The sequence below is a fragment of the Arvicola amphibius genome, chromosome 1 (assembly GCF_903992535.2).
Source record: "Arvicola amphibius chromosome 1, mArvAmp1.2, whole genome shotgun sequence".
Lineage (NCBI taxonomy): Eukaryota > Metazoa > Chordata > Mammalia > Rodentia > Cricetidae > Arvicola > Arvicola amphibius.
The window spans coordinates 187,599,670-187,625,050 of NC_052047.1; the positions used below are offsets into that span (position 1 = coordinate 187,599,670).

Below are 25,381 nucleotides of genomic sequence, written 5' to 3' on the forward strand. Positions count from 1 at the left end.
ATTTCAAATAAAAAGAAAAAGAAAGAAAAAACGAAGGAAGGAAACTGATACAAAGAAATAAAAAGGAAGGAAGGAAGGAAGGAAGGAAGGAAGGAAGGAAGGAAGGAAGGAAGGAAGGAAGGATTGTGGGGAGGGGCAGAAGAGAGTTAAGGAGCCCTGGAGCAGATGTTACTGGCAGAGAGGCCCTCTGGAAGGGCAGCAAACACTCTGAACCCCTCCCCCCCCATCATCTCTCTAGCTCCTACTTCTAGCCCCTTTCAAATCCTTCCTTCCAAATTCCATTATTAGACAGAAATTGGTGTCTCATATGCGATACCATTAAGACCACATCAGCCAGTTCAGTATATAAGGCTGGATTAAGTAAAGGGTGAAATTTCCCCACTGAGAAAGGTTAATCAGATCACCTCCACAAGAGAAGGTAGACTGAGAGCCTCATTACATTCTAGGGATGATGTGGCTGGTTCCGAGGTTAAGCCAGGCTCTAAGGTGATGGCAGAAGGATCTGGAAAACATCCCGGAGGACCTTAGCAATAACATCCACCCCGATCGGCTGGCTGGTTGTCTGATGTGTTTTCAGGTTTGCCAGCGAGAATCGTGGGGGTGCTTCGTTCTTCAGAGCGCATAACAATCACCCGGGGCTGGGTGCAACCTTTGGGACTTAGCCTCCCAGTGATGTGGGGCCGCACCCTGGGGAACCGGTTGACTTCACAAACGGGGCCACCAGCGTCCTCGCTCCGGGCGGAGCCACCTGTGCCCCAGGCCCCTGGCCAGGCCCCGACGGCTCCTCGCGGGTTTCCAGTAGGATGTGAGTCCAGATGTTGGGGCGCACTGCGTGCTACCCGACCTCCTCTTTCGGTAGCCATTGACTTCTGGCCGGACCGCCGTTTCTCTAGCTAGCTGCGGTAACGCGGCCGTCTATTGGCTCGCTGTTCCAAACTCGTCGGGTATTGGCTGCAGCTCAGGAATCGGCGACCAATTGTGGAGCAGGGCCGTGCGAAGGGGCGGGTCCGCCTTTAAGGCTGTCGCCCCGCCACCCAACTCCGGGTGGGAGAGATAACCATTGGAAGGTTCCTCGGGGGCTTCTCTTCTGCCACTGCCACTTGTATTGGAGGAGAAGCGGAAATTGAGGTCAATTCTTGAACTTTGGGAACTTCTCAAATTTTGGTTCTCAGAAAAGGATTGCTAACTTTAAAATTTTAACTTTCCTTTAAAAAGAAAGCCCAAGTATTTAACCATAGCTGGTGTTGTATTTTCTTAAATTGCCACACCAAAAAGAAAAAAAAAAAAAAACGTGCTAAGGTAACATAGCACTAGGGTAATGAAGAAAGAAAGCTGGGCGGTGGTGGTGCACACCTTTAATCCCAGCACTCAGGAGGCAGAAACTAGTGGATCTCTGTAAATTCAAGGCCAGTTTGGTCTACAAAATGAGTTCCAGGACAGCCAGGGCTACACAGAGAAATCCTGTGTAGAAACAGCAAGTTCAAGTCTCTAAAAACAAAAACAAAGAAAAAAAACAATAACAAAAGTCAATAATCTAAGAAAAAGAAGGGGTCTTTAAGCCAGATACCTGTAATCAAAATTAAATTGTTTTCATTTTCTGGTTTGGATGAAGACTGGCAAGTAGCATCCCACAGTCAAGAGTTCCTGGCTTCAGCTTGGCATTAGTGAATTTGTGTTTTCTGATGAGGTCACAAGCAGGCAGGGGACTTTCATTTCAGGGACTGCCTGTCTTTTGAAGGCTGTGAAAGTCAAATAATAGTAAACAGAACAATTAATACCAAAAAAAAAAAAAAAAAAAAAACAGCTTGCCAGATGAAAGGCACATGGCAAGTAGTAAATGCTTATCATACTTATGCAAATAAAACTTCTAAACCACATGGTATTCTTACCTCCACTAGAACAACACAGCATTAGAATATCAGGCTATAAGAAGTTTTTGTTATTTGGCCAAGGCAATGCAGCTATGAAATACTGGAGTGATTCAAATGTAGCTTGTGGTGTAAAGTCAGATCTATAAAGATCTTATTCAACAGCTCTTGCATTTAGAGATTAAACCAAGACACAAGACAGAATAATATGATCTGTTTTTTTTTTTCTTTTCTTTTTTTTTGGTTTTTCGAGACAGGGTTTCTCTGCAGCTTTTTTTTTTAGAGCCTGTCCTGGAACTAGCTCTTGTAGACCAGGCTGGCCTCGAACTCACAGAGATCCGCCCACCTCTGCCTCCCGAGTGCTGGGATTAAAGGCGTGCGCCACCACCGCCCGGCAATATGATCTGTTCTTATCAGCAATTCCATATTCTCCAATTTAACGGCTTTAAAACAAAAGAAAACTTGCATAGGTATTGACTATGGTCAGACAGCAGTCCCTAAGCAATGCATTGTAACAACTTTATATAAAGTTTCCCTGTGTTGAGCTTTGGAAGTACTCTAAAAGTGATCTGATGTATTTGGGAGGATGTGGTTAGATTATTTGAAAACATGACATCATGTTATATAAAGTTTTTGAGCATTCAGGAAATTTGGTGTTCAAAGAGGGCCCTGGGGGTAATTCTGGGTGGATACTGGGGAATGGCTTGATTCAGATTCACCTTTTTTGGTCACACCACTATCATGGTTTGGTTTTAGCAAGGGATACTGATGCTTTTGCTTGGGTTTACAAACTTTGATGTCAGAATCTTGAAATTTTGTTTTTGATTATTCAAATATTATCAAGACACATAAATGTGTTACATGTTATAAAGATAAACAGGAACGGGAAAGCAGAAGTAAGTGCTTTAAGAAAGTCTCCTTTGACTCAGTTTTTCTTAAGTGGAAGGGAATGGTCCTCCTGGGGTAGCTTTAGTAGCCTTGCTTCTGTTCCAAAGTCAACGTCATAGGAAGATTCCTATGATCCTCACTCCCTGCAAACCTGGAATAAAGGCAGATGTGAAGATAGGGCCCTCATCTGACTTCTGAAATTCAGTGAACGATGATGGAGCTCCCCATATTGTAATCCCCATATCCTGTAGGCTTTGAAAGAGATAAAGAGGAGGAATATAGTTTCTGCAATAGAGGAATATAGTTTCTGCAATAGAAGAATATAGTTTCTGCAAGTATTAGAGACTGAAATGACTTCTTTTTAACTCAAGCCAGGCATATGATGCAAGCCTTTAATTCCAGCACTCTGGAGGCAGAGGCAGGTGCATCTCTGTAAGTTTGAGGCCAGCCTGGTCTACAAGTTGAGCTCCATAACAGCCAGACCTACATAATGAGACCCTGTCTTGAAAAAATAAAAGACCCAATGAAACAAAACAAAAGAAACATACAAACACACACATACACAGAGGGGAGGAGAGGAAGAGAGGGAGGGAATGGAGGCAGGAGAGAGAGAGAGAGAGAGAGAGAGAGAGAGAGAGAGAGAGAGAGAGAGAGAGAGAGAGAGAGAGAGAGGAAAAACTCATTCCTCAAAACAAACTGAAATAGAGTGAAGAAATTATTTCCATTCTGGAAACACATAAGTCATTGATCATCATGATCAAAGATTCCTGTATTTTCACAAAAGCAGATCTATGGCAGGGGAGATGGCTCAGTAGACAAAGTGCTTTTTGAGAAAACATAAGAACCTGATCTCCAGCCCCAGAACCTGGTTACAAGGCCAGGTGTATTGTAACCCAGTCCTCGGGAGGCAGAGATGGATCTCTGGGACTTTCAGGCCACAAGCTCAACCAAATCAGCAAGTTCCAGGTGTGGGACCCTGTGAGATCTTGACTCAAAAGACCCCTGACCTCCCCATACATGTTTACACGGGTGCATATGCACCTTCACACACACACACACACACACACACACACACACACACACAAACAGTGGATATGATTATATTTCAGATACCTGGAAACTTTTTTGGAATAGGTGTCTATGAACTTATTGCATTTTTTTTTTGTGCTTGAGTTGGTCAATATAATAGAGAAGCAAGCATGAAATAGCACAGAGGAAACATTTGCAAAAAACATTTAGGAGTTACCTACTGAATCTTTAAGAGGAAGCGGAGAACAGGCTTAAAGGTCATAATTAAAATCCTTCTGGGAAAACTGTTGTGATCTTTGGTGAGATTAAAACTCACATTATTGAAATGTCGCCTGCAGCATTCAACACTTTCAGCCAGCATTAAACTACGAACCGGTGAAATGAGTGTTGTGAGCTGGAGTCTCATTCTGATACGCCCGACAAAGCTCAATTGCAATGTGTGTCTTCTTTATGGATGCAAAATGGGAAGGCACCGTGCTGCTAAAATGCATTTTTATTCATTAGTATTTCTCTTTAATTTTGAGGTACACTGAGCTAAAACTCTACTTATGAGGTTTGCATGATTTCATTCCATACCCAAAACATCATGTACATACCGTTAAAGCTGTCATTTTAAACAGGGCAAGTGGAGGTCTAAGGGGCTCTGGATTTATTTACCCAAGTGCCAGAAATCAGGTCTCACTATCCAGGTAGCTCCAGATGCCTGTTTTGAGAAACCTGCTTCGCATAGATCCATAGATGAAGAATGCCGCTTCTCACCTCCGTCCTAACTACTCTAAATAGACCTGCATCTCAAAAGTTGACCTTCCATAAACAAGTCTTCTTCTTCTTCTTCTTCTTCTTCTTCTTCTTCTTCTTCTTCTTCTTCTTCTTCTTCTTCTTCTTCTTCTTCTTCTTCTTCTTCTTCTTCTTCTTCTTCTTCTTCTTCTCTTCTTCTTCTTCTTCTTCTTCTTCTTCTTCTTCTCCTTCTCCTCCCTCTCCTCCTCCTCCCCCTCTTCCCCCCCCTCCCCCTCCTCCTCCTCCCTTCCTCCTCCTCCTCCCCCTCTCCTCCTCCTCCTCCTCCTCTTCCTCCCCTCCTCCTCCTCCTCCTCCCCCTCTCCTCCTCCTCCTCCTCCTCTCCTCCTCCTCCTCCTCCTCCTCCTCCTCCTCCTCCTCCCCCCTCCTCCTCATTCTCCTACTCTTCCTCCTCCTTCTCATCCTCCTCCTCCTCCTCCTCCTCCCCCCTCCTCCTCATTCTCCTTCTCTTCCTCCTCCTTCTCATCCTCCTCCTCTTCTTCCTCCTCATCCTCCTCCTCCTTCTCCTCCTCCTTTTTTTCTTTTTTGTTTTTGAGACAGGGTCACTATTATTGGCCTCAAATTCATGGTCCTCTTGCCTCAGACTCCAAGTTCTAAGATTATAGCATGCAACCCAACAGCTTCCTTAGGCAAACCTTTAACCAGTGACATTTCCAGCTCACAGATTTAGTTTCCTTTAGAAGGAGAGAATCGCTGGGCGGTGGTGGCGCACGCCTTTAATCCCAGCACTCGGGAGGCAGAGGCAGGCGGATCTCTGTGAGTTTGAGACCAGCCTGGTCTACAAGAGCTAGTTCCAGGATAGGCTTCAAAGCTACAGAGAAACCCTGTCTCGAAAAACCAAACCAAACCAAAACAAAACAAAACAAAAAAAAAAAAAGAAGGAGAGAATCATGAGGGGAAAAATTGGAAATGCAGTCTCTTCTGGCGTACTAGAACATTTCAGTTTGCAAATGGAATTCCCATTCTGCACATTGTTAGCTCAACCATTCCAACATAAACTATGAGTGCCCAGATAAAACTACCAGGCTAACATAGGCCAAGTGTTGGATTTTGTGCAACGCAAAGAGCTAAGAATGCTTTCTGACAATACTGTTTTAAGCAGCTAAAGGTATCAAATATAAACCGTAACTTGTGATGTAGAAATCATACCAATGTAAGCCACTCTGAGTGAATGGTTTATGATTTGTGGGCTTGGAGTGATGTGTCAACATTTGTACATCTATTGTAATGAAGGCACCACTCTGACTGGGATGTTAATAATACAGGAGTCTATGTTGGAGCTTGGAAGAACATTAGATACGTCTATGTCTTCTGCTTTATGCTGTTGGGGACCTAAAGCAGTTCTAAAAGTTAGAGGCTGTTAAAACATATATCAAGCTCAGTGAACCTGAGTAGGGTTTTATTGGTGCACAGCTGTGCCCATTCATTCATATACTTCCTATGGCTGTCCTTACGCTATAAGAATTGAACAGCTAGCCGGGCGGTGGTGGCGCACGCCTTTAATCCCAGCACTCGGGAGGCAGAGGCAGGCGGATCTCTGTGAGTTCGAGGCCAGCCTGGTCTACAAGAGCTAGTTCCAGGACAGGCTCCAAAAAAGCTGCAGAGAAACCCTGTCTCGAAAAACCAAAAAAAGAAAAAAAAAAGAAAAAAAAAAAGAATTGAACAGCTGAGACATGAAAAGCCTTCAATATTTACTCCATGGGGAGAAGTTTTCTGACTGTCCATTCTATTGCATCTGGTACTGACTAAGCTGCTGGGTGACAGTGTTGTCCCCAGAGGGAAAATTCTTCTCCTCTCCTACATTTACCAGTTGTGGGACATTTAACAAGTGCTTAATCTTGCTAGCCCCCCATTATCTTTTGAATGGGAGAATAAATCCTACAGGACACTTCCAGGACCAATTTAGGGCTTAAATGAACTAGGAAAGCACCAAACAGGTCCTCAATAATTCATTTTGATTTTGAAATTCTGCCTTTCTCTTATGCTTTCCCTTTTAGAATCTGGGTGTGTTTTCCTCAGTTACCTGCTATGTTTATGTGAAAGGTGAATGGAAAAAAAAGAGATAAATAAAAGGATATGACAGCTCCTAAGGAGTTGACTTTTTTTCTTTTTTCTTTTCTTTTTCTTTCTTTCTTTCTTTCTTTTTTTGTTTTGTTTTTTATTTTTTGAGACACGGTCTCTCTGTAGCTTTGGGGTCTGTCCTGGAACTAGCTCTCGTAGACCAGGCTGGCCTCGAACTCACAGGGATCCACCTACCCTCTGCCTCCCGAGTTCTGGGATTAAAGGCATGAGCGACCACCTGAAGTTTTTTTTTTTTTTTTTTTTTTTTTATAGCTGTAAGGAAGAATACAGCAGAAACATCTGGAAAATCCAGAGTGAATGTAACTGGCAGACTGAGTGGGGCCATGTGAGGAGAGTGGGGGTAGGGGACAGGAGAGTCCCTGGGCTGGAGAACTTTAGGGTGTGGGGGGGTGTGCCAACCAGGACCCCATAACAGATAGGGACTGAAGGATGCTGAGAGAACCAGGTGGCCAGCATCTGCTTTGGTCTGCTAACAGATGCCTCCTCTGTCCTGGGTCTGGTACACTAGTCTGCTGAGAAGCCACCTCCTTACCCCTCCTTAGTTATCATGGCATGGTGATGTTTCTTGTTTCTGTTTACCATAAAGCTTGTCCTCCATCAGGTGAGTTGCAGGGAAGTAGTTGCTGTGTCTACATCAGCCAAAGTGGAAGCATCAGCAAAGCAAGAACGGGTCTGCTTTAACCGATGCCAGGTTTCTGGGGGCATCTGTGCTCTTCCAAGCATTGATCCAAATGCCCCCGCTAGACCCTAATTCCAATATAGGACCTATCAACGATGCATTGGCATTTAGGCTTAACTCCCACGGAATCACTGGATTCTTGACTAAAGCTGTGGGGTTGAATTAGTGCTAAAGATTTCAAAGATTTTTATTTTATAGAAAAAATTTGCTTATCAGCCAAGACATTCTGGAGAGGTGAGAATTCCAAAGGCCCAGAACTGCTTGTCTCTGTTGTGTTAGTGAAAAGTTAGATTCAGCAACGAAGCTGCCCGTATGCGCTGTCGGTTTTTCTGGAGATCAACTCTCCACTGTTGCAGCCCAGGACAACGAGCCTTTGAAAAGTCATTGGACTTTTAAAATCCTTTGACTCTACTAACTGTTCACTTTGGATAAATAATGCCATTCTTCGGGGGCTCTTTGTAAAGGAGGAGCAGTGTTGATCACACAACACGGAAGTTTGGGAAATGGAGTAAATCAGAAATAACTGAGTGTAAATGAAACACACGAGGCTTTTCTGCCCTTCCTTTCGTGCCATCAAGTGTGTTTGCAAGCCATTTCCACTTCTTCTCCAGCCTGGAAAGTTAAAGGAATTCTTTTTTCACTTGTTGACATTCGGGGTTTCAGCTTACTAGTGTCAGCGTCAAGGCCAGCTGCCTCCTCGACCTCACGTAGCTGGGCATTGTGCTGCTGGGCTTGTTGTCCTTGGACACTGAAGGACTTCTGTCAGGAAGTCAGGCTGGAGGAGGACTCAGAAACAGTTCTTGGCTCCAGGAGTCTTGTTCCTCCTCACTGCCAGATTTTCAGAACCTGGGTAGAAATCTCACGATGGAGCATCAGGGAGAGGTGAGAGAGCAGTGCAGACTGGAAGCTGCGGTTCACTTCCTGAGTGGTGCAGAGTCTCACCATGTCCCAAGTGTTCCGTTCCGTTTGCTGAACCATGAAAAATTTGGCTTTTTAAAAAAGAAAGCACGCTGAACACATTATGCAGAAGGTGTGGTCAACTATCTGCTTAGGATGAGGATTTGTGAGAGAAAGGAAAAGGTAATTTTAGTCTGATCAATTTGTTTTCGATTCCTATGAAATCCACGTTGAGATTTAAATGTCCAGTCTTCTTCCTGTGGGTGAGGGCCCACCAAAAGCTTTCCCTGTGTGTCTGAAGCAAGAGCTATTTTCTGGGGGTACTTATTGTTTCCCTCATCCATTTATGGGCTTCCATATCTGGGGAGGTGTCTTGGAGAGGGCTAGATTATCCTCGAGGGTCCCAGTTTAGTTTCTCTCTGCCCCGCCAGAGTGCTGTCCACTGCTGAGAAAGTCAGTTGGGGTCTGGAGGAAGCACAGTTGTATCTGGAACCACCGGCAGTAGAGAGCCACAAGGCGGCGACTGTGAGCTTTCGGGTACTGCGCAGACACCTGGAGATAGATGTCTGGGGATGCCTCCAGAAGCTTGGGGAGAGGTAAACCTTCGAGACTTGGACCCTTGGGATGGGGGAGAGGTGTGATGGGGCTGCTCTCTCTGGAGAGGGGTAACTGAGCCTTGGCCTGTAAACCAGAGGACAGACTTGGACAAACTGTATGGGCAAGTGTCCCCTGTGGAACTTGAGAGGCCCAGAACAGAGTTCTCCAAGAACATCCATGAGGTGAGCAAGGCCCCTCCCCACAGGGCTAACCAGCTTCTCCATCTTCTCACCCCTGCCCCGCCCTGCAGGCAGCTGCCCTCCAGGACCAGTCCCAGAGGGTGTGATCCGCATCTACAGCATGAGGTTCTGCCCCTACTCACACAGGGCACGCCTGGTCCTCAAGGCCAAAGGCATCAGGTGAGAAATTGAGGCCACACGCTCCCCGAGCACACCCTCACCCCTCATCTCCGGGGGAATCTTTCCAGTCTGAGGCATGGCTCTTTGAAGGGCTCCTCTTCTGTTTCTTCTGAGGATGAGTAACTCCAAGGGCTGATTTTGTGTACGCTTTCCTGAAATCCTGAGTTCTCTTCCAAATCAGATTTTCAAGAACCATTGGGCACGGCAGCCTACAATGAATGATGCTGTCAGTGAACTGGTCCCCACCTACCCACACTTGGTTTAGGAAGGGCATGGCCAAGCTCACTGAAGCCTCTCCTAAATGCACCCAGGTAGCCCGACCTTCACCCCAAGCAGCTTGGAGTAACTCTGCTCTGTTTCTTCATGCTTAACTACATCCAACATTTCCTAGTTCATTCTGTCTTTCTACCACCTCCCCCCATGCCAACCATGCAGAAAAAGAGTTCGAGATAGTAGGGTCTGCCTCATTGTGGCACTAGAAGAGAGCCTGGCACTCAGTAGGTGTTCAGAAAGTGTCTGTTGGGGATGGAGCTGAACCGGTAGGATTGCTTGCTCTGTATGCATGAGGCACCAGTTCACACACCCTGTCACCACCTGAAACCAAGCGTGGAGGAACATCCCTGTGACCGCAGAACTTGGGAGGTCGAGACAGGAGGGTCAGGAGTTCAAGACCGCTCTTGTTTACATACCAAGTTCCAGGTCAGCCTTGGTGACATAAGACCCTGCCTCACACACAAAACCCAAGTGTCACCCCAGCTTCTGGCTCAGGGCTTGGGAAGTCCATCATAGGGGCTGGCGTCGGATGTTCAGTTCATGTCAGTGAATAGAGAGACCCATATGGAGATATTTTAAATGAAAAACTTAAATAACTTTAAGTTAACTTTACATAGATGCTTATGTATAATATACATTACCAGAGTATTCCTGCTGGCTCAAATCTATTTAGCCCTATGGTTACCTGTTGTTTTTGTTTGCTTTTAGAAAAATCAGAGCAATGCAATGTGCTGCTTATTTGGGGACAAACTGGCAGCTTAGTAACTGATTAAAATAATAGTTATGGGGTTTTGTTGTCTGTTTTGAGACAGGGTTTTATGCAGCTCAGGATGACCACAGACTCACTATGTATCTGAGGGTGGCTTTGAACTTTTGATCCTTCTAGCTCTTCCTCCACAGTGTTGGAATTACAGCAGTGTGTCACCATGCCTGGCTTGTGTGATGCTGGGGACAGAATCCAGGGCTTCCTTAGCTGGACAAGCACTTCACCCACTAATCTACACGCCTGGACCCATAACTGTTTTTTCCTAGTGGAGTTTCTCAATCTTAGCATCACTGACTGGCATTTGGGGCCAGATGACTCTTTGCTGGGGAGAGAAAAGGGGGTTGTCCTGTGCATCCCAGGTTGTCAGTATCCCCTTCTTTACCCATTAGGATGGTACCCCAATCCCCTGGTGAAAACCAAAGTGTCCCCGGATATTGATGCTCATTCCTTGCATGGAGGAGAGGTAAAATAATCTTGAGAGCTGCCGCTTGGAAGGATGTAACCATTTGTGGGTTTTTTGGTTTGTTTTTTTAAATCTTCTTAAACGTGTGTTTGTGCCTCTAGTGACCTCCTGGTTTTGAACCTCCAATAATAATAATGAGTAGGGGAGAATTGAAAAGTGATTGCGTGCTAATTAATGTACTAGGTACTCTCCCAAACACCACACATGATCCCTGCTTTGATCGCCACAGTGATGCCAAGACATGGGACTTGTGGACGCTGAGCACCGAGAGGGGAAGGAACTGGCTAGGATCTCAGCTTGTGGGGTGTGTGGTCTTCACTGTTAGCATTCTTCAGTGTCTAGTATGACCTGTTAATAACACAGTTGTGTTTCTGTGGTTGTTAATGTTTTGCTTTTGAGGCAGGGCCTTAAATGTAGCCTAGATTGCTCTCTGACTTACAGACCCGCTGCCTCTGCCTCCTGGCTCCTGGGGTTGCAGACCTGAGCCACCATGTCCTCTTGGACATGCTTTCCGGCTTTCATCTCCCAGTGCCGTGGCTGAGTGCGTATGGAGTCAGCCTGGCTCTCGTCTTGTCTCAGCCACTTCTTAGCGGATGCTATCGGGCTTGAGATTCAATCACAGCAAAAGAGAAGCCGTAGAAGACACCAGTGCAGAAACCAACACCAACACGTCACATATTTGACACAAAGTTCCCGTGTCAAACGGCTCTAAGCACGAATGGTACAGCTGTCTGTTTTGGAGGTGATCCGTCTTCCTATATGCTTCTCATTTCTAGCCTGTCTCTCTTTTGTATTTTCAAGGCACGAAGTTATCAACATTAACCTGAAAAACAAGCCTGAGTGGTACTATACAAAACATCCTTTCGGCCAGATTCCTGTCCTGGAGAACAGCCAGAGTCAACTTATCTACGAATCCGTCATCGCTTGCGAGTACCTCGATGACATCTACCCAGGAAGGAAGCTGTTTCCATATGACCCTTATGAACGAGCTCGCCAGAAGATGTTACTGGAGCTATTCTGTAAGGTACACACAGTTGCGGAGAGTAGCTATTCTGAAAGGTACACACAATTGTGTAGAGGAGCTAGTCTGTAAGGTATCCACAATTGCGTGGAGGAGCTATTCTGTAAGGTACACACAATTGTGGAGAGGAGCTATTCTGTAAGGTGTACACAACTGCCAAGAGGAGCTATTCTGTAAGGTGTACATAATTGTGAAGGGGAGCTATTATATAAGGTACACACAATTGCGAAGGGGAGTTATTCTGTAAGGTATACACAATTGCGAATAGCCTCATAGGCTTGATTTTTGCTTTGTACGTGTTTCTACAACTTCAGTCCATTCTGAGATCAGTCATGACACAATTTCATTTTAACCCTGTGAGGCTCTGAAGAGGAACTCACGTGGGATTAGAGTCAGGTGTGACCACCGGCATTCAGAGCAGAAGGTGGAAATTCACGTGGCTAGAAATGGGAGTTGTTGAAACAGCTGAGACTGGCGGTCCTAAAAAGGAGCATTTCTCGAGCTCCAGGCATAAAACATTGGAGTGACGCTGAGCCTGGAGGAGAGAGACAGCATCTCGGAAGCATGAGCCCTGGGTACAGTTGTTGGTAATGAGAGAAAAGGCGACAGCAAAGTGAAGACATTTCCCTTCGAAAAGAAAGGGAAATGACTCGGCGAGGGCTAGGGAGAGGGCTTGGTGTGAAGGGCTTGCTTGGTGCACAGCAGAAGGACTTGATGTGGGATCTTCAGCATCACATAAAGAGCCAGCATGGCAGTGCTTGCCTGTCTTCCCGTTACTGGGGTGGGGCGGATGACACAGGAGGATCCCTGGACTTGCTGGCCAGCTAGTCTCCCTGAACCTGCCAGCTCCAAGTTCACTGAGAAGTTCTGTCTCAGCAAGTAAGCCGCCCAGCCTGACGGCGCAGGTTCGATCCCCTGGACCCATGTGCTGGAGGGAGAGAACTGACAACCGCAGGTGGTCCTCAGAGCTCCACACGCATTTGTTGGCACGCGTGCATTGTGCCACGTGTGTGTGTGCATATGTGTGTGTGTGCATATGTGTGCACATACACACGAACACACATGAGCACACTAAATAAGAATATGAATAAATAAATGTTTTAAAAATAAGATGCAGAGTGAGTGAGGAAGACACACAGTGTTGACATCTGACCTACACACACACACACAAACACACATGCACATACAAAAAAGTTCAGGTACTAAATGCTATTAATAGCATTAATTATGCTATTAATTAATGACATATATTGAACACTCAGGATGTTCCAAACCTTCTCTGACTACTGATTCCCTCCCTTGACTGCCCTGGGAGGGGGGTATTGTTACTAGAACCATTTTTCAGATAGGAACACTGAGACTTAAAGAGGTTAAGTGTCCCTGCTAAGAGCGTACAGCATGGCACTGGCTGATCAAACAAGGGGCACTGAGAACTCTGTGAAAGCTCTTAGCCTGAGCAGCTGCTGTGAGAAGTGATCCCTGGAAGCACAGAGATACCCCAGAAGCCCTCACCAAGGATGGGGACATCGGCATGTGGCCAAGTCCTCCTGTGCTGGAGTTGGGACGCCTCACTGCATTTGGGTCAGAGTGGGGACAGTTTTCATAAACACCTCCACTAAGAACCCGTGTCCTCTGTCTAGGTCCCACACTTAACCAAGGAATGTCTAGTAGCGCTGAGATGCGGGAGAGAGTGTGTGGACCTGAAGGCTGCCCTACGTCAGGAGTTCTGCAACCTGGAAGAGGTACGAAGGAGTGTTTGTCCCGTCAGAGGCGATGGATCAATCTCTGTGTACTGTCTCTAATCTACCTGCCATCACCTGCTTGCAGACTTTCTGCCAAGCTTTGACGTGGTCCCTTTCTGGTCATCTGACTGTCACCTGTGAATGCTTGCATCCCTCACCTGCTTTGGAGTGATTCTTGAAGAGTTGTCAAGGATGAGCAATGCGTTTGTCCTTTCCTGGGGTTGTGGTGTTCCCTGAGATTCTCTGCATTTCTGCTGATGGGCTGAGGTATTGGTTAGCAGCTGTGTGGGACCTAACACTTGTCTAATGATGGTTTATTTTCTCACATTACGGAGCCAGAGGGAGTCCAGGACTGCTTCCATGCTTCCTCATGAAATTAGCAGAGGAGGCTGGGGGGGTTATCTTTTAGTTGAGGTACCCCAAATAAATGGAAGGTCAGTGGATGGACAGGGAGCAAGCAGTCTTTGCTGGTAGAATCTGTTGTACCAGGGCAGTAATGGGGCTCTCTACAAATCCACCCCACTCTGAGTGTGTTCTGTGGGTCTCGGCTTTCTTTACCTTTGCTCTAGGAACCAAAATGAATGCTTTTCATGGGTGAGGCTGCTCCCCTGTTGACAGCCAGAGAACTGCTATCTTTATCCCTTTACGAGACGGCTAGCTATTAATATTATTCCATTTGACTTTATTGGCTAGTTACAGATTAAATCTACACATGCTTGTGTTTCCTTTCTTGCAGCTGTACACTTGCAGTGATCTGGAAGAGAGTAGTAAGAAATATTCACTTGTGTCCTGAGGCATCAGACTCCAACAACCCCTTGGCGGCAGTGGATGGTGGGATCATGACTTTAGGTGTGGCTTTGCTGGACTCTGGAGCCTTGGGCAAGAGGAATCCTGGGGATGGTTCTAGAACTGCTTCACCAACACTGCCTTTAATCGCAGTGCTGAAAGAGCCATCTAATAAGAGAGTCTTTGCCCAGGAAGAGGAGGAGGCAACACTGCTTGAAAAGAAGCAGCCGAAACCTCTCTGAGCAGAGTTGTTAATTTCTCTATGTTTGGTGGTGGTGGTTGTTTTTGTTTCTTGTTTTTGAGACAGGGTCTCTCACTATGTAGCCCTTGGAATCACAGAGATCTGCCTATCTTTGCCTTCCAAGTGCTGGGGTTGAAAGTGTGTCATCATACCCAGCTAATTAATCTCTCTCTGTCTGTCTGTCTGTCTGTCTCTCTCTCTCTCTCTCTCTCTCTCTCTCTCTCTCTCTCTCTCTCTCTCTCTCTCACACACACACACACACCAGCTCTCTCTCTTCCGTATGTCTCCAGCCTAGCACTCTGCATAGTTGCTTCAAAATGAGCCTAAGGGTTGGTCTCCATTTCTATCCAAGCCCCTGGACGTCTAGATTTGCATTCCTGGTTAGCTTACAAGGTATCCGACCTCGCCGCAGGTTGGAGCTTTGCATGGTCCTGAGATTTGAACTCAGGGTCTCATGTTTGCACCACTGAGTCATCTCCCCAGCCCAAGATTTCAAGGTGAAATCTGTCACATGTTGTAGCCTAGCAAGAAACTCGGCTTGCATTTTGTGGCTTTAAGATCCAGGTGATATTTTTTTTTGAAATGTGACCTGTATGATCTTTTTATTTCTTTAAAAATGCCAGTTTCCTGGGCATGTCAGGATAAAGGTAAGAGGGGTATACATTTGAGGCTAGCCTGAGCTGTGTAGTGGGATTCTGTCTCAGAAAACAGCAGCAGCAACAAAACTTTAAAAAATAATAAAAATTCACTTAAGACTGAATAATCTTATAATATAAACAAAACCTGCTGCTTTGGTTATCAGGTCAACAGCCGGCCCTCCTCCTTGCTGTTTTGAACGCTGGTATGCATTTTATACTATTGGGATGCTGTAGTCTCGGCATACTTCAAACCCGCCTTTGGGCAAACGTCCTAGCTTTTCTTGAATCATTTATCTAAGAAGTACACCTATTTTAGTTTTATTTTTGTATGGTATTGACTTTCCCACTTCAGCATCACACTCGAGCCAAGTTCTGTTTTTCTTGTCTTTGTGGATTCTAGCATGGAAGGACCTATCAGGAGTTCTTTTTTCTGCCAGTGACTTATTCCAAACCTTTCCGTGGTGGTAGTTGTCAAATCCAGCCCAGAATAGTGCAGTAGCTTTCTACACTGGACAGATTTTTTTTTCCCTGGTGGTGTTTGGTTCTCCCTCACAGTCCATGTGATCTTGCCTTTAGGCATTGGCTCTGCTCTCTGGCTTTGCTTGGTTCTTTTCCAGCTGTTATCAGATTTGATGCAGAGTAGAGATTGAAGCATCACTGAGGGACTGGGCATCTGAAACCTTCATCTTCCCACGGCCATCAGGCACTTTCTGGTTCAGCCTCTTGATGTTGGTGGGCCTGCTTTGTATTCCCGTCATTCGCATTTCCATGCAGAGTTTCCCACATGCCTCGTCTGCACAGTTTGCCTGAGGGTCGTATCTGCTTATAGAGTGTGTGCACCACTCAGGAGCTCCCGTGGTTTATTGAGTTTCATTTTCACCCATAACCTTAACTTCTTTCTTTCTCTTCTTTCCCGCCTCTTCTCTCCCTCCCACCTTTTCCACATTTTCTTTTCAGACATGGTCTCACTGTATAGCCCAGGTTGACCGCAAGCTCTTCACCCCCCTGCCTCAGCTTCTTCAGTTCTGACATTAAAGGCATGTTCTACCATGCTCAGCCATAATGTTAATGCTTAATTTGTATTTTCTTCTTTACAAACAAAAAGACATTTTTGCCCATTTGTTTGTGCTGCTTGGTTAAGTTTTCTGTCTTGTAAAAATTGTTCAAGGATGCTGTACGTTTCCACTCTAAGATCATACTAGCTGTTCTTATTAATTGGTGCAATTCCATTTAAAGAGTTGCTCATATTTGAAGGTTACGTGACTATTTAAAACGTGGTTTTGTTCTTTCTTGTCTTAACTTATTTTGGACACAGGGTTTCTCTGTAGCTTTAAAGCCTGTCCTGGGACTAGCTCCTGTAGACCAGGCTGGCCTCAAACTCACAGAGTTGTTGTTGTTTTTTTTTTTTTTTTTTTTTTTTGGTTTTTCGAGACAGGGTTTCTCTGCAGCTTTAGAGCCTGTCCTGGAGCTAGCTCTTGTAGACCAGGCTGGTCTCGAACTCACAGAGATCCACCTGCCTCTGCCTCCCAAGTGCTGGGATTAAAGGCGTGCGCCACCACCGCCCGGCTCACAGAATTGTTTTAGCTTTTGATCCAACTTACCTCTCGTGCATATGGAAGTATAACATTTTAATAGGGGCATAGTTTCCTGTTGAGCATTCTTCCACTGCGTTTGGGCGCAGGGCACTCTGCCTCTCCAGAGATGGGAAGGGGATTCACTGGAATTTTTATCCATCTACTGCTTTACTGGGCTGTGGTCAGGTACTACCTAACTTTTACTAAATAGATTTCAAATAAAAGAATTCAGCCGCTGTAAAGGATGACAGCGAGTATTTCCAGGGTGTCCCATCAGTCCCCAAATGTCGGCAAGCTGGATTTTGCATCTTCATAGACTAACGCCATCCTAATTGGTGGTCAGGAGAGCGGAGGGGCAAGTCCTACCAAAGTCCCACTTCTCAGCCTTTTTCCTAACAGAGCAGTGGTCCCTTTTACAGGAACCCTGTTTACTGTGTTGTGAGCTCAGTCTAGTTTTTCCTGTGTCTGCGTGGAAAGGACCTGGAATTTAAAATCTTGAAACTTCCTTTTATTTTCTTTTCAACTCAAAAGGTCTCTGTGTTCTGCGGCTACCTCTGGACGTGGGCTTGATTCTACCGCTTTTGCCCTTGAAGGTGCTTTTTTGCATTTGCAGAAATGGCGCGTGTGTGACTTCCAATTCGTAGGAATTCTTCCCCACCTCCATCAAGTACAGGGCGTCCAGTGGGAGACACAGCACTGCCAGAGGGTTGGAGACCAAGGATTTCCTGGTGATGGCCTAAAAGATAGCAGTATAAAGCCGGTGGCCATCGCAAAGTTTGAAGATCTTATACTGGGCTTTTGGAATGTGTGGTCTAAAGGAGTCTGGGATTAGCTTTATAAAATCGCTCTTCTGTTACCAGAATTGGAGTGCTGCGTGGCCCAAAACAGTACGTGGTGCAGGAAATAAGTTCTGGAACACCTATTTCTTAAATGCCTTAAAGATTTTTTTCTCCTCTTTGACTTAGAGAGGGAGTCCTGGCTGCTGCACCACACCACCGATGGCCACCAGGGGGAGTCCCACACACGTCTCCCACTTGTGTTCCCTGTTGGTATTCCTCCTCTATCGACCTAGGGGGAGCCCGAGAGTTCCCTAGCAGGAGGTGAAGCGTTTCTCTGGTTCCTGGGTGGAAATAAGACACTTTCACCAAACCAAACATCCCTCCTCTGCTGCTGTCACTCACCAGCTATTCCTTATCGTGCCTCTAGTCTTCCTTTTCAGTGTGGAAAAGAGAACAAATCTTGGATTGCTATTTTAAAACATTTTACTTATTTATATTTTTATTCATCACTGTGTGTGTGTGTGTATACTGTGTGTGCATGTGTGTGTGCACGTGTGTGTAAGCAGGCACACATGTCATGTGAGGTCAGAGGATACCCTCTGCTGTTGAGTCTCACCCCCACCTTGTTTGAGGCAAGCATCTCTGTTGGTTTTCCTCTGTTTAGTCAGGGTGTCGTCCCACAAGCTTCCCAGATTCCTCAGTTTCAGCCTCGTATCTGCAAGGAGCGCAGGGATTGCAGAGGTCTTGTCCCTCTATCAGGCCCTAACTGGCTCCATCTGTTTGTTTTCACCTGGGAAGGATTCGGCCTTGGGTCCTCACCTTTGCATGGCGTGCACATTTGCCCACTGGTCCTTCTCTCCAACCTCAGAACATTTTAAGGTAGAACCTTTTGAATGCTGCAAACACCAAATGCCCCTTGGCAAGAGCTCCCGGTCACAGTATCTGGCATTCTAGGAGCAGAGTAACACTGTGTCTGAGAGGTACCAGATTTGCATAGAAGGGAGCACAGCTGTTGAAGATCCTGAAGATAGCTACAAACCTCCAGGGAGGCCAGGCCAGGGTGCCCTGTGTCACCTGGAGGCAGCTGTAAAGGAATCCATGGTGAGGGGAGTTTTAGACTTGCCCTGTACTCTAGTGACAAGAAGCAGCTCAGGGAGGAAGGGCTTATTTGGGCTTATGATTTAAGGGTACTGTCAATCATGGAAGCCAAGGCATGGCGGCAGAAGCAGCTTGCAGTTGCAGAAGCAAAAACATAAGCCTGCTTGTTCACATTTGTGGATCAGGAAGCAGCGACTGGACTTTTAAAGCCTGGGGTGAGCTTCAGCTGCTCTAAACATCAAGGCAGTTAGGCGTCTTCTGCGTTGGCCTTCCCCTCTGTCTTAACTACTTTTCTGTTGCTGTGACAAAGCAACATGCCAAGGCAACTTGGAAGGGTTTATTTGGGGTTTGCAGTCCAGGGGGTTAGGAGTCCACGACCATCATGATGGGGAGCACGGCAGCAGGCAGGCAGGCAGGCATGGCACTGGGGCAGCAGCTGGGAGCCCACATTGCAGTCTGCAAACAGAAAGCAGAGAAGTGCTAACTGGAAATGCCGGGAGACTTCTGAGGTCTCAAAGCCCACCCGTGACACATCTCCAGCAAGACAACACCTCCTGGTCATTTCTAAACAGTTCTACCATCTGAGGACCAAGTATTCAGACATGAGCCTACGGGGGCCATTCTCACTCCAAGGCCACACTCTCTAAGCCAGGTCTTACTAGTAAATGTCTGAAACAAGCAGTGGAGTCACATCTCATTGTTCAGATGCTTTTGCCTCTGTTCCACTTGCTGTGACAATGATCAGGGAGCCTGTTTGCCACCCTGGGGAATAGGAAGGCTCTGGGGCCATGAGGTTTGCTTTCCCTTCTGAGAAGGGAAGGCAGGTAGGGGAGCTCCTCTATCCTTGGTCAGGAGAAGTTCTTCCTGTGGAGCCCTCAGGGCCTGGGCTGTACATGCAGGGTAGGCTGGAAGCTCATGCCTTCTCACCACACCCCGAAGTACTCTGAGGGGAACCATCCCCTTTCAGATGAGAACTCTGACTGGTGGGAGGAAGGAAATACATCGTCCTGGGTTCTGCGTTGTGCTAGAGGTGAAGTTCAGCACACTGAGCATGTCTTTGAGTGTAAAGCCATGGCCATGCCACAGCCAGGAGAGCAAACACGTTCGGAGCATGCGTGGCTTTGGATGCCATTTCTGCTCGGTAATGTCCACTTTGAGTTTTTTGAAATAGGGTCTCTCACTGGCTTGGGGCTCACTGATTCAGTTAACTCTCTGTCAGGGACTCTGGAGAATCCACCTGCTTCTACCTCCTCATCTCTGCCGGGAACGTGTGTGTGTGTGTGTGTGTGTGTGTGTGTGTGTGTGTGCCCATGTGCACCTCTATGCCAGCTTTTTCTATGTGGCTTCTAAGAACCAGATTCTGCTCCTTGGGCTTGTGTGGCAAGCCCTTTTCCTACTGAGCCATACCCCTGCCCAGAATTTACAGTTGGACTCTTTGTGGAGGTCTGTGCCTCAGCAGGGTCTCCAAATCTAAGATGGGAACACCAGCACAGCTTCTTCCCACAGCTCACCAGCCCAGCAGCCTCCACCGGCAGCCGAGAGAGAAGTGTGGAGCTGGTTCTATGCCGTGTAGGTCGGTGTGAGCGGTTGACTTCACTGGGAGCTTGTTCTGTTTGGAAAACTGCAGCAGGCTCTTTCTTGCGGCTGTCTGGCTATGGTCTGTCAAAGATGTGTTTTCCTTACAGTCCACCTATGTGGGTTGTTGTCCAATTTTAGAAAGAAAATGTTTATTTTCTTGTAGAATGTTGATATTGAGTAGCATGAGGTTTGAAGAATTTGAATAAAAGAAGAAAGTATGATGAAGACCATGCTGGGAGGCAGGGAACCCACTGAACAGCACTGATCTGTCTTAGCTCTGAACCCATGGAGAAGGCAAAAGAGAGAGAGAGACCAGTGCAGACCGCAGCACCCCCTTTAGTATAAAGAGTACGTGGGAGATGAGTCACAACACCAACGGGTGGGGGGTGTTCTATGCTGGTTTTTAGCAACTGGCTCAGACTTTTCATGTCCCTGGGGAATGGGCAATGCTAGCCTAAGGTCCAAGCTGAGATGATCTGGAAACAGCCTAGGACTTGGAGAAGCCTGTCCCAGGCTGATTGAAGGGCTGGGCTACCTCTGCCTGGGTTGCTCTTTCCGTATTCTCCAGTCTGATGAGCCATGTTGTTTGTTCAATGTTGAAGGGAGGCAGGGAACAGGGTGTGGCCAAGACTGTGGCCCTAAAGGAGCTAGGGCAACCCTGGCAGAGGGAGGAAGCCATCTCTTGAAAATAGAACACCGGCAAGAGAGTTTTTCTTCCTTGTAATTAATCTGGCATTTTTATTTAGCATCTGTAATCATGTCAGCAAATGTGTAAATTAACCAGCTATTCTGTGTATATTTCTAGATTCTTGAATATCAGAACACTACGTTCTTTGGTGGAGACCGTATATCCATGATTGATTACCTCTTCTGGCCCTGGTTTGAGCGGCTGGATGTATATGGACTATCTGAGTAAGACATTTTACTATATGATTGCAAATTCACTGAATGTCACTTGTTGAGATGCTCTGGGTACTACTAACTCCCCTGTAGACTGTCTCAGAATGTTTGTGAAACAGAAATCAGGACTGGGCGCCACTCATGTGTGCTTCCTTGTCCAAAATGAGCCTGTGTTTTTCTCCCACTAAGTACAGGCTTGCATGTTACCTACATCTCTGCGGATAAGACTGTGTGTGCAGAAGCCTTCCTGGTGCTTCAGAGCCCACTGTCCCCTGTGTATTCACAGACGGGTGAAACAGCCTGTAGCGCCCTCCACAGCCGCACAGCTGGTCCTGCCACACACCTGAGCCCCATCTCGCACTCCCCTCCCCCAAATAGAAATGCCCTTTAAACGCCGGAAGGTTTCAAAAGCAATGCGTGCGTAATTGTCATATAAACAAAGGGCAGCCGCACATCATGGAAGCGCCGCACTTTTTTTGTAAGCATGTTTAAAGCGTGGCAGGGCTTTGTCGCCTCAAAGTTCCGCGCGCGGCGACACCGGATGGATGTGTGAACCGCTGCCGACTCTGACCTCTGTCAGCCGCGTTAGGCATGCCGGGCACTTCCAGCATTTGAAAAGTAGTTCTTTGGATCAGACCTAAGGTGACTGGGTAGTTAAACACACAGGTAAGTTATATTAGCTCCCTCCAGGGCAGAGTGGCGAACCCCAGGTTATGGCTGCCACCTGCCAGCTGTCTTACCTTCGCTTATCACCTTGCCGACCCTAGACCTGACTTCCTCTGTCCGTCTTTGAAAAGGCCTGTATTTCCAGGTTTTGTGATTGTTTCATTTATTGTAAAAGTATTTGGAAAACTGCTCTGTTTTTTTTTTTTTAAAAGTCCTACAAGTAGAATCTGCAAATGGTCTAGGACGGTTAGTGTGAGAGGAGCGCACCAGTCAGTCAGCAGTGGACTGAAGACACTTGATCCCCCTGCCCCACTTGCACAATGTCAGCAGTTGGACACACAGTTCCGAGTGAGCCTTTCTCCTCACCAACGTCAGGCTTCCTGGATAGTAACTAAGCGTGCCGTAGTTCCCAAACAAACCCATAGTTTTGTCTCTTTCGGATCTATAAAGTGACAATGCCTCCTTGCCCACCCTCTCCTTTTCCTGTCTTGCAGTTGCGTGAATCACACCCCGATGCTGAGGCTCTGGATAGCCACCATGAAGCAGGACCCCACAGTCTGTGCCCTGCTCATTGATAAGAACGTATTCTTAGGCTTCCTGAATCTCTATTTTCAGAACAACCCTGCTGCTTTTGACTTTGGGCTGCGTGTCCCAGCCATTCGGTAATCACTGCATTGCCCAGGATTCTCAGTGTATCGGATTCTGCGTCACGGGTTGCCTTGGGGGGGTCAGTGTGTTTCTGTTCTTTTTTTCTTCTTTTTTTGAGGTCCTTCATAAACTTGGAAATGTAAAATATAGACTAATCATCATGTGTCTGAATCCTGTAGCTTCTCTAGAAAGCGCCCAGCTCTGATGTGGAAGTGCATTTGGGAGCTAGAGTGACTGCTGGCTCCTTGGCCTTTGCTATTCTTCAGAAGTCTCTCTGGAGAGAAGAAATCCTGAGGAGGAGGAAGGGAAGGAGGAAGAACAAAGAGAAAGAAACCAACCACACACACTCTGAAATACTATTCTCTTAGCAGAGAAACTCTGCTGCCCACACGGGAATGCATGCGTATCATTCCTGTTCAAACTTTGGCCATGGGCCTGGGAGACACCCAAGGGTCTTGTGACTGGAAAGAATTCCAAAGCAGGAAATGAAACACCCGTTTTTCACCCTGGACCAAATACGTCAGAATCTCACTGGTGTTACTGGAGCTCAGGATGTCTCACATAGTGTTTTATTAGCCAGCATCCTGCCTCCCAAACACCCGCCCCTCTAATCCCAGTCACAGGCAAAGGTCACTGCTGGATGTGCGTCACACACTCGGTTGGTTCCAACAGATGCCTCTGTTGCTTCTTGGGTACCAGATCCTGGACCACGGGGAGGGGAGGATAACACTGATGAAGACACGGACCTGCCCCATGGACCTCCTATCTCCACATCAAGTTGGCCCAAGTGTTTGCTGCAGTGTGGACAGTTTGTCTTGGCTTCCATGTAGCCATCAGCTTGACCAGGCAGTGCCGTGCCACCAGAGACTGAGATGCCAGTGAGCTGTGGAAAGTGGCTGGTCTGCCAGCAGGTGCCTTCAACAGAGACTGCTGCCACTTTCTTTGGAGGAGGATCGACACTGTCCCTTGCTCTGTGTGTGTCCTTCTATGCCAGTGTGTCCTAGCAGCCTGGGATCATTTTGGCTTTGTTCTCCCTTCGTATTCTTCCGGCCTTCAGCATCCCCAGCCACACCCAGAAGCCAGGCAACAGCAAGTGTGACGTTTTGACTTCTCCATGCCCCTGCTTTGGACTCTCCAGACCAATCCCCCTCTCTCCTGGCATCTCAGAATGGCACTGCTGTCTGCTGGCTGAGGGCTTATTTTACACCAGGTACTACTCCATGCCAGGTGCACATAGGCAGGCCTCTTTGGTTAGATGACCAGGCCTGCCAGAACAGGCACCATGTGACAGTCAGTCAGTCTGTGGTACCATCTGCTCCGGATGTGGTGCCCTGTTGCCATGGTACCCAAGTTACTGTAGAGTCGAATCTGTGACTCATTATTCCCTAGGATCTATGCTTGGAAAGAAGGAATGGTTCCTGTGGTCTCCGCTAGGACTGCAGGGACTGGCGAGCTCTGCAGGTGTCTAGAGAGGCTCCAGCCTGTGACTGAGCTGCTGCGGTACACAGAAAATGCTTATCTCCGAGTTAGAGAGGTAGAGGTATACTCTCGAGGCTTCACAGAGTAGCTTACAAAACTTGAAGAACCTGGAAACATGGGCTGGAGAAAAGTGCTCATGGGGAGAGAGGTTGCGGGCTGATGGCCCTTACCCTCATCTGGGCCTTGAATGGCCTTTGAGTATGTGGGTGTGCGGGTTCACGTGGGTCGGTGAAATGAAGACTCAGACACCTTTAGAAGGCACGTAGCCTCCGTGGGTGCCGGGGCCGCGGTCTTGGTGAACTGAAGCGTTTTCCCTTTGCCTCTTGGCCTCTTTATTTTTTTTTTCCTGTATTTACACTTTAGCCAGTAGATTTCCATATCTCAAAACAAAACCAAGTTTTCTACAATACAATGCCAGGTGCAAATACCTGATTCACGAGGTACCACGGTTTCCCCAGTTTCCTCTAAACCAAGTTTTGTATAGGCTTTGTATCCATGGGAAACTCTCAGACAAGAGTCACACAGGGCTGTTGTAGGTTTCTGTAACACAAAAGCTGGATTAGGGGCGGAGTGAAAACTCCAGAGCTAGGCCAGGTGTAGCCCAGTGGAGGTTGTTCCCTAACCTCTGGCTCCAGACCACATGCCGGGGTCCTGGTTTCAGTCACCGCCTTGACCTAATTCCTTCTTTCTGTTGTTATTTTTCCTCTTTTCTTCCTTAAGAAAAGTTTATTTTGTATGAGTTTGACTGTTTTGCGTGCATGTATGTATATGCACCATGTGTGTACCTGGTGCCTGAGGAGGAGGTCAGAAGAGGGCGTCACAGTTCCTGGAAGTGGAGTTACATGGTTGTGAGCCACCATGTGAGTTCTGGGAATCAAACCCGGGTCCCCCGGAAGAGAACAAATGATCTTAGCCACAGAGCCATCTCCCCATCCCTCCTCTGGCTTCTCGATGTCACCTCCCTGACTCATACAGGAAATGGAGTAGCCAATCTGTGGCTGAAACTAGGAGGATGGAGCCTGAGGAATATGACCCAAATCAACCATATTTCATGAGCTTTAAGAGTTATTAATGGGGTTGAGGGAAGAAAAGCTATGTCAAAAATTATTATTGGCTAGGGTGAGGGCTCAGTAAGGTGTTTACTGCACAACCATGAGGCCCCAAGTCTGGATGCCTAGCGCTCAGGTGAAAAGCTGGGCATGGTGGCACGCACCTGCAATCCGAGAACTGGGGAGGCAGAGACAGGATCTGAGAGTTCGCTATCCAAGCTAGGCTAGCTAGATCTGTGTGCTCAACAAGGGGAGACTTTGTCTCAAAACATGAGAGCCTGGCCAGGTGGCTCAGTGGTTAAGGACACTAGTTCCATTTCCAGCACCCACGTGGCAGTTCATGGCCATCTATCTGTAACCCGAGTTCCAGGGATCTGGCCCTCTCCTCTAGCTTCCAAGGGCACTGCACATGTGGTCCATACATATCCATGCAGGTGAAACACACATATAAGATGACTTTAAAAGGTGGAGAACCATAGAGGAAGA

General features: G+C 47.0%; 1 protein-coding gene across 2 annotated transcripts; it reads left to right on the forward strand.

The window, feature by feature from the left end:
• The first annotated feature begins 41 nt into the window (after nt 1-41).
• Gsto2 (glutathione S-transferase omega 2) lies at nt 42-24,526 on the forward strand. Of its 2 annotated transcripts, XM_038323835.1 has the most exons (8): nt 42-805; nt 8,670-8,834; nt 9,086-9,194; nt 11,498-11,720; nt 13,358-13,459; nt 20,959-21,065; nt 22,214-22,381; nt 22,547-24,526. In XM_038323835.1, exons 2-8 carry the CDS (start codon nt 8,801-8,803, stop codon nt 22,599-22,601), a joined length of 798 nt encoding a protein of 265 aa, XP_038179763.1. In that variant the 5' UTR covers nt 42-805; nt 8,670-8,800; the 3' UTR covers nt 22,602-24,526. The 2 variants fall into 2 exon arrangements, with proteins under 2 accessions (XP_038179763.1, XP_038179787.1); XM_038323859.1 differs by lacking the exons at nt 42-805; nt 8,670-8,834 and adding an exon at nt 10,623-10,696 and having other exon boundaries at nt 9,097-9,194.
• Nucleotides 24,527-25,381: the final 855 nt, after the last annotated feature.

What these genes read in the sequence shown, in the direction of transcription:
- Gsto2 (XM_038323835.1), top strand. Translation starts at nt 8,801, where the DNA reads ATGTCTGGGGATGCCTCCAGAAGCTTGGGGAGAG. An exon ending in AGTTCTGCAACCTGGAAGAG is followed by an intron (nt 13,460 to 20,958) that starts GTACGAAGGAGT and finishes GTATATTTCTAG; the next exon opens with ATTCTTGAATATCAGAACAC. An exon ending in CTGCGTGTCCCAGCCATTCG is followed by an intron (nt 22,382 to 22,546) that starts GTAATCACTGCA and finishes TGAATCCTGTAG; the next exon opens with CTTCTCTAGAAAGCGCCCAG.